At 30.9% G+C, this 13,567-nt stretch overlaps 1 protein-coding gene across 1 annotated transcript; it reads left to right on the top strand.

The window, feature by feature from the left end:
* The first annotated feature begins 576 nt into the window (after positions 1–576).
* Positions 577–7,286, top strand: LOC124897541 (protein DETOXIFICATION 30-like). The gene is made up of 4 exons (XM_047410323.1): positions 577–582; positions 6,332–6,710; positions 6,796–6,977; positions 7,179–7,286. Exons 1-4 carry the CDS (start codon positions 577–579, stop codon positions 7,284–7,286), a joined length of 675 nt encoding a protein of 224 aa, XP_047266279.1.
* The last annotated feature ends 6,281 nt before the right edge of the window (positions 7,287–13,567 follow it).

The following is a 13,567-nucleotide window of genomic DNA, read 5'->3' as shown; positions in this document are numbered from 1 at the left end:
GGTAATTTGCTCCTTAATTCGGGATTAAAGAAATTGAGGTTTAGGCCTAAGAATTTTAGAGTAAGAATTTATAAACAGGTATCATTAAATTCGTACTCTTATCAGAATTATATATTTGAACAGATTTGAAACACTCGAAAGCTTTACGAAAGGGAAAGACCCTTATAAAGTATCTTGCATTCAGGTTCTTTGGTTGAGGTAGGTTACGGTTTAATTGGAGTTTAGACTTAACTTAATTGTGTATGCTCCTAAATTGGATACTTGTGGATTGGTATTCAGACATGCTTGAAATTGTTGATGTTTGGATTATTGATTCGTGTATAAATGTTTATTGAAAATTGACTTGATAGAATTGTCTTATGACTTTAAGTATACTTGTAAACTTGGTACATTATGTTGTATGCTGTGAGGTTGTGTAAATTGATATTGATAATACTTGTTTATATTTATGTTGGATCGGGTACCACGCCGCTACGTTTATATTTATGTTGGATCGTCTACCACGCTGGTGCGTTTATATTTATGTTGGATCGGGTACCACACCGGTACGTTTATATTTATGTTGGATCGGCTACCATGCCGGTACGTATATATTTATGTTGTATCGGGTACCACGCCGGTACGTTTATATTTATGTTGGATCGGGTACCACGCCGGTATAAAATCGGTTACCACGCCGGTACGTTTATATTTATGTTGGATCGGGTACCACGCTGGTATTTTTATATTTATGTTGAATCGGGTACCACGCCGGTACGGTACATGAACATAGATTGTTTCCTGTAGGTCATGACTATTGGGGCAAAAATAAGTCCCATAACATGTGTGTACATATTTGTGTTTATTTTGTGGATGTTTACAGTATGGTTGATACTCTCGATGGTTATGTGGCTTGTTTGTGAGCACTGTTTGACCTGTTATTGTTGATTTGTTGTATTGTTGAATCATTGAGAATTTTTTTATGTGATGATGCCTGTCTACTTATTATTTTATTTATGTTGTGTACATGTTATTAAGTTGAGTTGGCCTATGATGCCTACCAGTACATAGTGGTTTGTACTGATACTACCCAGTACTCTTCTTTTGGTTGAGTGCAGAAATTGTTCTAGAGTCTCATACATGATCTCACCTCTAGAGTTTGATAGCAGATCTTGATCCAAGGGTGAGCACTCCGTCTCCAGGCTTTCATGGGTTATCTTATTTGATCTTGTCCTTCTTACGGGCAATGACACATTCTTTATTTATTTTATTTTGGGATATCTCTTTAGACATGACCTTTGTTAGTAGTTCTTGTACGATGACTTTCGGGTCTTGGAAATTTCAGTTAGTGGATTGTTTGATTTTCGCGCTACTGATGATTAATCCCAGATTATTATTGTTAAGATGGTTTTATGAAAATATCCTTTTACTATTGACTAAGTAATTAGATAATGGTTTGATTTAGATGGTTCTCCCACAGGAAGGTTAGTGTGGGTGCGGCGCATGGCCATTTGGGTCGTGACACAAGATAAGCAAAATGTATCATTATCATAACAAAATGTATCTCGGCCTTAATAACTTAAAGACAAAAATTTCTTTAAAATAAGCATCAACCAAACGTTTAATACAAAATTAAATTAACGTCACATAATTAACAACGCCTGCTACATAAAAACATAACATACCTTTTCTTTTCCGATTTTTTGGCATAGTAATTGAAGGAATGCTCAATTGCAAACTGCGTCATAACCGAAATGAGAGTACACTTATCCTTGTAGATTTGTCCAACCTTAACATTACTATGTTTTCAATCAGTAATGATTTTGTTCCCCTTCCTATCCATAAAAGGCATAGGAGAAGAAGAATTAGATTTATAAGTAATTATTTATGCAACTTTTTCTGCTGGACTTTCCAAACACATTACATCACCAACTTTCCCATCAAAATCATTTCACTAGCAGACTTATCTAATGTAGTGATGATAAGAGGATACGTCCCAAATCCATACTCAGTTTTTAAATTTTGACATACAACTTCACACTCATTTCGTTACGAATCAACAACGGACAAGCATTTCCTTCAACAATGTAACGAGCTTTAATTTTTTTCTTGTTTCATCGATTTTCAGTTCTCCCACAATTGTCAAAATCAATTTTCATAAGTAACATTTCACTGATCACGATTCCATCACTCTTATAACCAACATACTCAATTCCATTAACCAAAACACCAGAATGATGTAACAACACCGAAATATTCATATCAAACAAACGAAATTAACAAATCAAAGAAAAAAATGTTCGTATGCTTTCTCTGAACAAGAAGAATGAAGATTTTTTAATTTCAAAAAATATTATGAAAACGTTTATGGGTTAATGTGGAGGAATAATAAACTCATTACCATAAATTGTAGGATTTCATTTTATTTTTTACCTTAATTAGTTAGCTTAAATGTTGTTTTAATGCAAAGTTATCTGTTACATCCTTTAAAACGTGCTGATTTAGTTAATTAAGACTTGTATCCGTAGTAAGTATCTAGTGTTATTAACATGTATCATCAGAGGTCAAATGTTGGGATTTTATGAGATTTTGAAAAAAGTTGTGATTTTTAGTAATTCATAATAAACATGTCGTTATATATGTAATTTTAAAAAAAATCTATCTCCTCCCACACCTGTAACTAAATATACATAAAAATAAAACCAATCATATATATATTTCTATGTATTATTCACTATTTAAAGATATTAGATTATTAATATCCCCCTGCAAAAAAAAAAATATCCCCCACTTCTAACTAAATATATTGTGAAAAAAATAATCACATATATCTTTATATATATTACTTACAATTTAAAGATATTAGATTATTTATATCCCCCCCCCCCCCCCCCCCCCCCCCCCCCCCCCCCACCACAAGCTCTTTCGTTTAAAATTTATAAATAATAATATATGTATTATATTACTTCATGATATTCTCAAAATTAATTCAAATCTCACCTCTCACCTCCAATCATCGATGCATATTTTTCTATTATACTTTAATTACTTAAATTTGAAAATATTTTTTCAACCACATTAACTCAATAAGTTATCAACTAATACAAATTTAGGAGTTCAAATCTAGCTGTTGAAACACAGTTGTTGGAGTAGAGAATTTTAAGACCAACATATCTTGTCTACTTAATGGAAAATCTATTATTCATCAACCTATCATAGTTCTTCTAGAAGTTCATGTTTAACAACTTCGACACTATTTACAAAAGAAGATCAAGACACATCAAATCACATATATCTCAAAATAGCTTATGATTATTATTTGAAACTTCAAGATAATTTACAAAGGAGTAATATTGGGAAAGAAAATAAAAATATTTATGCAATATATCATTACTACCTTGAATCAAATTTGAATTAAGTAATGATAAGTACTAAGTGGTAGAGTAACACTAACATTCCAAAATCATGAAGGAAGTTGTGATCAAATAAAAATTCAAAAGTCATCAAATGGCTAGAATGCTAATTTGGGTTCAAAATCAAATTAAAAACACACCAAATTAATTATTGCATCTAGACAAATTAATTTTAGAGTTTACATCGTCTTATGATGAGTTTGAGTGACTTCATTTAAATATGAAAATGAGAAGAGAGAGATCATGATTGTATTTTTAAATTTGAATAATATGTTATACTATATTTCAATTTAAATGTAAAGTTATAAGTATCTTTTAACTTAAAACTGACTTTTTTTAATCACTTAAACTTTATCATGTTATTAACTTTTAATTGTGCTGGATTTATTTCTCGCTTGTTCTTCATCTCTTTAAATTTATATCTATGTGACGGATAACTTCAACACCCTGTCTTCTTCGGTTCCTGCACAAATGATATTTACACTTTTAAATTCAATAAAAGTCCTTGCAGTTCTTCTAAATTTCAATAGAAAAATAAAAAAAATTAAGAATTTCAAAATTTTATAAAATTGCGATATAAACAGATACAAAGAAACTTTTATGTAAACGTGAAAATAATGATGATAACTAATAACTCATCAAGCTTTTGAATGTTAGAACCTATTTGTAAAGTAGTCATCATAATCACAATGTTCATATAGCAAAACGTAGATTATGCAAAATTTAACAATTTATTATAGAAATAAATCAAAGACAAAAAAAAAAATTGTGAGTACTTACTGTAGTACTTTTTCATTTTCTTTACATTATTTTATATAATTCCTGCAACTAAATCGTTCAAAATTTTAATAAAGAATCAGCAAAAGAAGAATAGAATTAATTCACTTCAAATGCTTTCATTCTTAATAGAGAAAGCAAAAGTTAATACGCATTTAAAAACTATATACAATACAAACAAATATTGATAAATTTTATGTAAACATGAAGTGTTAGGTGATGAAGGATAACCAGTTTAGCTTTGACTCATATGATCAAATACAAAGTTACTATCCTCTCAATGACTTTCTCTTTCAATTGGTTAAGTAGATAAGATCAATTCAAATTTCAAAATCATTTTATTTGTTATGCTGATAATTTAACAAAATTGCAGTGAGAAATTATAATTATTTTCAAACTAAAAAGCATCACTTGATTAGGATATAGACATAGATTAATAAAAATAATAATATAGGTTTCAATATAAAATTATTTTTCAAAAATTAAGAGATAATGTAAGTTTATTTTTCAATTCAAAATTTTGTTCATTTCAAATTCAAACATCTGCTTGAATTGTGGCTAGAATACTTAACTAATTCAATTTATTTATTTTTTTAATTGTGTGATAACTCCCTAAAACAAATTCCTAGTTGTCTTGGACTATGAATTGATTGTTATCTCTCCCTAGTTACCACATCTAATTAAATGCTTCATTCATTATAAGTTTTATTGTATTCTTTAATAAGTTAGTTAGCTAGATAAATTCAAAATCAAATTGATCAATATTTCAAAATTTAATTTACTTATATATCGTAGAGTTCGTTTACTATGTGCATGTTTTTTTTCTTTTTTTGTTAAAATTTATAATTATTACTATTATTACTATTTAAATATAATTTATACCATTTTAAAGAGATAAATTTAGGAAACAATAAAAGTTCTTTAGAACTCTATGCGATAGATTTCTATTTTAAGCTAATGAGTTTTTCTTTTTAAAAGTACAATGTATTTTTAAATTATATATATATATATATATAAAAGAAAAACTAAAAGCAAGACAAGAACAAGAAGCCATGTGGCAAGATATTAAAAAGCCACGTGGTAATTTTTAGGACATAACTTAATAATGTTGTAATAATAATCTATTAAAAAATTTAAAATATTTGAATTTGAAAATATATTATTCTTTATTTGAAAAAAAAGATTTCATTAGCTTAAAAATAGAAATTCATGGTTAAAGAGTTTTTGAATAAACTTTTACCCTTTCATGTTTATCTCTTTAAAAATTCGAATAAATATTATAAAACTATCTAAATATAATTTATGTAAATATTAAATAAAATTTAAAAATATAATAATAATATTAAAAATATGAATTTGAACATAAAAGAGGAGAAAAAAGAGTCCTAAATAAGCTCTAAAAATTAATTGATGAGTTTTTTCAACCCAAAAGATAGACGTAAAAAGAGGCCTGAGTAACTTTCAGGAAGTTATAAAAAACTTTAAAAATGTATTAAAAAATATTAAAAATTAAATTTAAAAATAAAGGAGAAAAAAAAGAGTCCTAATTAAACACTAAAAATTAATTGATGATTTTTTTCAACCCATACATAAGGTGTGAGCAACTTTCTGAAGTTATAAAAAACTTTTTTTTTTAAATTTGAATTTGAAAATATTTTAACTAGATAACAATTTTGAATTTTACTGACTATAACTAACTCTATAACTTTAGAGTTTTAATTTGATCTAAACTCTTAGTGTTTATCATTAATTAATTTGAATTTGAATTTTGAATAATGTTATCTCAACTCTTTTATCATTATCTCTGTAATTCTAAAACTACAATAATACTATAAATATATATGATGTATTTCAATAGCATCATCAGGAAAAACAAAATACTATTCAATACTATTGATTTCTCGCGATACAAGAACTTTTTATTCTTTATATCATTGTTATGATATTGATTCGATGATATATTTGACACGTGAAATATTGGCAGCCTGGAGCTTTGGTATTTTATTGTGGTGATCCTTATGGTTGGCTAGTTAAAGAATCCTGAACTTGCAGTAGATGCTATATCAACCAGGTAGTAAACATTTAAATTTTAATAGAATTTGATTAGTTTTTACTAGGATCGCCTTTTTGTTATTCTTACTCTTTTCTTATTTCCATCACAGCTTGGCATTGTAAATTTGGGTACTGATGATCACTCTAGGATTAAATGCTGCAATCAAGTTTACGAAAATTCCAGTTCTGTTCCATCTATTTTACTTCAAGTATTTCTCTTTAACACTTCGAATTTCTTGTTATGCTGTAGTGTTCGCGTATCCAATGAACTGGGAGCTGGTCATTCAAAAACTGCAAAATTCTCAGTAGAAGTTGCTGTAATTATATCAACTCTAATTGGAGTTGTATTTGTAGTTGCTGTAATTTCTACCAAGAACCATTACCCAAGATTGTTTTCTGGTAAACCAGAAGCCATACATGAGATATCCAAGTTGGCATACTTCTTGGCTGCTACCATCTTCCTAATGAGAATCCAACCGATACTTCATGGTAATCAAAGTATTCCAAAAAGTTGTCTTTGTCTTAGTGCTAAGTTATTTAAACCAATATTTGAGTGTTTCTTGTGCAAGTGCAGGGGTAGCAGTTGGAGCTGGATGGCAATATTCAGTTGTGATTGTAAACATCGTTTGCTACTATATAGTTGGCCTTCCATTGGGTGCCTGCCTTGGTTACATTGCCAATATTGGTGTTAAGGGAATTTGGATTGGAATGCTCTGTGGGTACCTTGCTTCAAATAGTAGTTTTGACATTCAAAATGTGAAAAGCTAATTGGCGAAAAGAGGTTAGAGTATTCGCAAGTTTATAAATTTGAAATTTGATCTATTTACTTGGGCATTTTTGTCCCGAAATATGACATAGTATAAAGTAATTCGCTTAGAGTTTAGCTTCTATATACTAATAGCATAAGTCCGTGCTAGAAGTTCTTTATACAGTGAATGTATACTTTATCTGGTGCAGTTAATTCATGCTGAAGAGCGGATCAGGACATATGACGACCAATCTTCTCAAGATGAAATTGAGCAATTTGGTTCACGTACTACCTCACCTCTGTCAGTGGTAACATGATTGAAGAGCAAATGGGAATAAACAAACAAATGCCCATAAGTAGAGCATACAAGAATTGAATAAGTATAGTTTAGTAAAATCAGTTCCTAGGCATGATAGGATATATTTGTATACATTCAATTGTTTCGTCTTATTGTTTTTGATAATAAATTGATTAGTAAAATCAGTTCCTAAATAAACTCTTACTATCTTATTGTATATCTAAAACTTGGATAAGTATAGTTTAGTAAAATCAATTCCTAAATAAACTCTTACCATTTCAAAAATTTATTTCTTTTATATACTATAAAATATATTTATATATATTTAATTTAATAATAATAATAATAATAATAATAATAATAAATAGTACATAATAAAAGTGCTAACCAAAAAAAGTGTATAGTAATAGCAATACTAACGTGATAATAATAATAATAATAATCGTAGTAGTAGTAGTAATAGTAATAGTAGTATAATTATAGTAATTTAACACCTCTTCAATATCATCCCTTTCTATTGCTTTCATTTTATTAAAGTTCGTGACAATTTCTTTACCTAATGAATAGGCTTATTGGGTTTATGACTTTTTTGTCTAATTATTTGGTTCAAAGCAAGTTAAGCAGCATATATTTATGTAAATATAAATGATAATAAATAATATCAGAATTATGTAACCCGAGGGGAGACGAGGGAAGGGGTATATATTTTCTTTTTAGAAAAAAATTTGAAGAGGGTAGGGGTGGGGGTGAAGAAGGAGGTGGCAGTAGAGGCGGAGCTATGTAGGTTGGGGGAAGGGGGAGAAAAATAATTATTTTATTTCGCATTGTATTGAGAAATAGTATGATAGTTGTAATTTTTTTCATATGATAATATGATTTAACATGTTCAAACGATATATTTTAATATGAAACAATTAAAAATAATGCTTTAATATTATCCATGCATCGTGTGGGTACGTATACTAATTTTATTATAATACCATTAAATTTTATCCTAAAAACTGTCACGTGGCCTCTCAGTAGCTTGCCACTTGGCTTTGTGATGCTTTTAATTTTGATAATAATTTATATAGAGATAGATTATTATTATTATTATTATTATTATTATTATCATTTATTAAATATTAAAATTAATTTATAACATATATAGACAAATTATTATTATTATTATTCACCACTACAATTACTATTATTACAACTACTATTACGTTTTTCAAAAAAATTGGAGGTGTTGCTACTATGTTTTTTATAAAAAGATATTATTATTAGTAGTAGTAGTATCTTTAATTTAATATTTAAATATATTTATGACATTTAAAAGGATAATTTTATCAATACTAAGATAATTTTAGATTCCTAGTTTTAAGCTAATGAAAATTCTTTTTTTTTTAAAAAAAAAAGCCTAGTATTTGCAATTTAAATATTTCTAATCTTTTGATTCAAATATTTAATATTTTTTAATTCAAATTTTTTATTACAACACTATTAAGTATTGTCCTAAAAACTGCCACATGCCTATTTTAATATGTTGCCACTTGGCATCTTGTCTTGTTTTAGTTTTGCTTTTATATATATATAGATTCAAATTAAAAGCATCACTTATTATAAAATAGAAGAGGAACATTTACAAAAAAAAAAGGGCATGATTTGTGTCACGACCCGAACTAGGGTCTAGTCGTGATAGGCATCCAAACAAATCAAGATTGGAGATGACCCCTTGAGGCTTACCTCAAGAGCACAATAATAATAATCCCTTGAGGCTTACCTCAAGAGCACAACAACAACAACAACAACGACAATGACAACAACAACAACAACAATAATAATAACTATAAAATGAGGAAGCTAACCAGAAGAATAAGAGAGATATAACAATCAAAACGAGCAAGTCTCTGAGTCAAAACCAAATTCAGAAAGAAATACGCCCAATACTGTCCACAAAGCCTCTAAACAAAGAAGATCAATCAAGTCGGGACATGCCCCCGACTAGGACAGAAGAAAGTCAAAAGAAAATATTAAAATCATACAAGACTAAAAGAAACTCGACCTTCCGAATGATGAAGAGCTCACCACTTCAACAGCTATCCAAAATGAATATTTAACCACCTAACGTAGCACAAGGTCATAAGAAAATCCCTCCAAACCCGCATCATGAAATGATGTAGCGTCTGGGGACAGTCAGTTGGCGCAAACTGGCATGCAACCCAAGAAAAAGGATAAAATATACAAGTACCCAATCAGTAATAAAACACATGAATAAAATATATAATTATCAAAAATCATTCACAAAACATGTGCTTATCAACCATCAAGATAATAGGATGCTAGGATAGGGGACAAGAAACATGAGACATGACTGTTTAAAAATTTAATCCTGAACTATGTAGTTCAGGCCGACCTAAAGGCACCCACAAGTTATATAAATCTGGCTCCCCTTACCGGAAGGGCTCCAATCCATGTTAGCCACATGAGCTAGAGAAATTAGGTTAAAACCACCAATAGTCAGTTATCCTCATAAAAATATACTTTGTAAAGCTAACACAGTGGTCATAGACCCTCAACGTTGGCAAACGTGATTTTTAGTGTTGCCCCCCCCCCCCCCCGGGGGGATTAAACCTTCTTGGTGAGCTATATAATTTTTTAAAGCCCAACTAAAATAGTTTTTCACATACCATTAACCATTGAGTCATTTATTAAGGCATTCCCAACTTGGTATCGTCATACCAATAGATTTGCAAGTCATTCCAATTATGTCATATCATATCCATAACCCGTTTAACAATTTAGACTCCAATTTTTCGTTTAAAAATCCACAACCAATGGCCCAAGGGTATTTTCAAAACCTTATTACCTTTTTACCTGTTTAAAGTTATGCAAATTTTTGAAAGGATAGTTTAGATACTATGAAATACTTGTGTAAGAAATCAAATTATGATGATGGTTGAGGTTCATGTCATTATAATCATGAAAAAATCCATAAACTTTGTGAAGGCATATTGCCATGAGACCCAAATTCGGTTCACAAACCACTATTTAAACCATTAAGGAACCAATAAAACATGAAAAATCAAATGCAAGTGTAAAACAACCAAAAATCCTCAACCCTAGTTTGAATTAAACAACCAAGAAACATGTAACATCAAGTAAATTGGATGCAATAATATAGTAAGAAAAATAGGGAGTGTCCAACATGCCTTAATAACAGAAATATTCGATAGAAATTTGAGCTGAGAGCTTGAAAAAGTTTAATCCATGAGAAAACCCATTATTTCTTCTCTTAAAAGTTGAAAGGGGAAGAACAATGGTAAAAGTTGATAATTGATAAGTTAACAGGAGTTTGGGAGTGTTTAAAGTCGTTTAATAGGGTAAAACACCAAAAGCCCTTGCCCTAATTGAAAAAATTAAAACTGGGCATTTTTGCCTAAGGGCGTGGCACGCCGCTATCACAGAGGCCCAAGGACAAGCCATGTTCTTATTATGGAGCGCAGGCGACGTAGCATGCCGCTATCGTAGAAAACACCTGGCGTGCCACGACCTTATCTTAGACCCTCACTGGTTTCGGATCCCAAAATGACCCCAAACGCCTTTCAAAAATTTTGAAACTCTTCCTAACCATCCTAGTAACATCTCTTATCATGATTCAAGTCAAAAATTACCATTAAACATGAGGGAGGGTCCAAAATAAAATTCTTGAAATTTTTGAGGTCTTACATGATCCCCTTTAGGATTATTCGTCCCCAAATGAGAGATTAGGACACCTTTAGCATGATAATACGGAGAATATAGAGGGATTCAAGAACAAATTTGAAATGCACCAAGAAAGGAAGTAAAAGTCGTACCTCAAGCACTTTGTCCAACATCGAAAACAAGAACGGGTATTTAGCTTTCATATCATCTTTCGATTCTCTTGTAGCCTCTTCTATCTTTTGATTCCTCCAAAGAAACTTCACCAAAGATATTTTCTTAATTCTCAATCTTCTAACTTGCCTTTCCTAAATTTCATCTAGGACTTCCTCGTAGAACAACGAATCCTTAACGTTGATATCCTCAACTGGTACCACTAAGAAAGGATCAAACCTACACTTTCTTAGTATGGACACATGAAAATGGGATGAACCAAAGCCAAACTTTTCAGTAACTTCAATTCATAAGAAACATTCTCAATTTTCTTATAATTTTGTATAGACCAATGTAACGAGAACTGAATTTCATTTTTTTCTCAAATCTCATAACTCTTTTCATAGGAGAAACCTTCAAGAACACCCAATCATTGACTTCAATCTCCAACTCCCTTCGCCTCACATCCGCTTAAGACTTTTGGAGACTTTGAGCAGTCTTAAGCCTTTCTCGAATTACCTTCACCTTTTCCATGATTGGTGAACCAAGTCAAGCCCAAACGACCTAGTTTCACCCACCCCAAACCATCTAATTAGAGACCTACACCTTCTACCATAAAAGGGCTTCAAATGTGATCATTTGGATGATAGAATGATAGTAAGTGAATTCAATAAGAGGAAAATAATCCACTCAACTGCCTTTGAAGTCAATCACACAGGCCATTAGCATATCCTTCAAAGTTTAAATATTATGCTCCATTTGTCCATCCGTCTGAGGGTGGAAAGAGTATTATGGTCTACCCGAATACCTGACCCGTTCTAAAACAAATGCCAAAATAAGAGAAAAATTGTGTATCAAGATCAGAAATAATAGACACCAGAGCCTTATGCAACTTGACTATTTTTGAATGAATAACTTGACATAATTCTCTTCTGAGTAGTTGGTTCTCACAGGAAAGAAATGAGCAAACTTGATCATTCTGTCCATAATGACCTAAATAAAATCATACTGATTTTGAGACCAAAAAAGACTCATGACGAAATTCATATTAATCATCTCCCACTTCTACATAGGCAATTCTATCTCTTGAGATGTGCCACCCGAGCTCAAATGCTCAACCCTAACTTGTTGACAGACCATACACTTGGCAACAAAATTTGCCATATCTCTTTTTATATTATTTTTCCAATAAATTTCTTTCAAGTCATAATAGATCTTTGTTGAACTCAGATGAATCGTACATCTGGGCATATGATCTTTGGTCAAGATCCTTTCTCGCAACCCATCTACGTTAGGAATAGACAACCTTTCTTTATACCTAAAGATTCCATTTCCTACAACTTCAAAAACCATAACCTTATGCTGACCCACATAATCCTTCATTTGCATAAGTACAGGATCATAACTTTTTTCTCATTTTCCTCAGCCTCAAGAGATGATTTAACCTCTTCTTGAGCAATTAACCCTCGGTCCTTAGAGTCCAAAAAAGATTTAACCACTTCTTGAACGATTGCCCCTCCATCCTCAAAGTATAAAAGGCAAACTCTTAAATTATCCATTTAGTGAATATCCTTCAACAATTCTTTTTTCTCCATCTCAACGTGAGAAAAGCTCCCCATGGACAACATATTAAGAGTATCAGCAACAAGATTAGCTTTACCTGAGTGGTAGAGCAAAATCATGTCGCAATTCTTAAGTAATTTGAGCCACCACTTCTGCTTGAGATTTAATTCTTTCTGCATAAACACATACTACAAACTTTTATGATCTAAATAAATATCCACGTGCACCCTGTACAAATAGTGACACCAAATTCTTAAAGAAAAAAACACATCCGCCAACTCTAGATTGTGAGTCAAGTAATTTCTTTTATGGATCTTATGTTGCCAGGAAGAGTAAGACACCACCCTACCATACTACATCAAGACATAACCCATTCCTACACGGGATGTCTCACAATGCACCACAAACCTTTCAGTACCCTCAGGTAGGGTCAAAACTAAAGCAAAAGTAAACTTATACTTCAACTTCTCAAAGCTACCCTCACAAGAAGTAGACCATAGAAAATTTACTTTTTTCTGAGTCAACCTGGTAAGCGGAGCAACAATAAATGAGAAAATCTCCACAAATCTACTATAATATCCTACTTAGCCTAAGAAGCTCCTAATATCAATTGGAGTCGTGGGGCTAGGTCATTTTTTAACCACCTTAATCTTTAGATCCACCTTGATCCCTTCACTAGATACAATGTGTCCAAGAAAAGTCACAATACTTGGCCAAAATTCACACTTAGAAAATTTTGCATACAACTTCTAATCCTTTAAGGTCTGCAATATAATTCAGAGTTGATTTACATGTTCCTCTTCACTTTTGAAGTACACCAAGATGTCATCAATGAAGACTATAATGAATAAATCCAAAACCTGTTAGAACACATGATTCATAAGGTACATGAAAGCATTC

The sequence above is a fragment of the Capsicum annuum genome, chromosome 1, assembly GCF_002878395.1.
Source record: "Capsicum annuum cultivar UCD-10X-F1 chromosome 1, UCD10Xv1.1, whole genome shotgun sequence".
Taxonomy (NCBI): domain Eukaryota; kingdom Viridiplantae; phylum Streptophyta; class Magnoliopsida; order Solanales; family Solanaceae; genus Capsicum; species Capsicum annuum.
The sequence above is the reverse complement of the archived record's forward strand: the minus strand, read 5'-3'. Positions and strand labels throughout refer to the sequence as shown.

Excerpts from the sequence above, each read along its gene's own strand:
- LOC124897541 (XM_047410323.1), top strand. Across the intron at positions 6,711-6,795 it reads AATCCAACCGATACTTCATG|GGGTAGCAGTTGGAGCTGGA; the intron begins GTAATCAAAGTA and ends GTGCAAGTGCAG. Across the intron at positions 6,978-7,178 it reads GTAGTTTTGACATTCAAAAT|TTAATTCATGCTGAAGAGCG; the intron begins GTGAAAAGCTAA and ends TATCTGGTGCAG.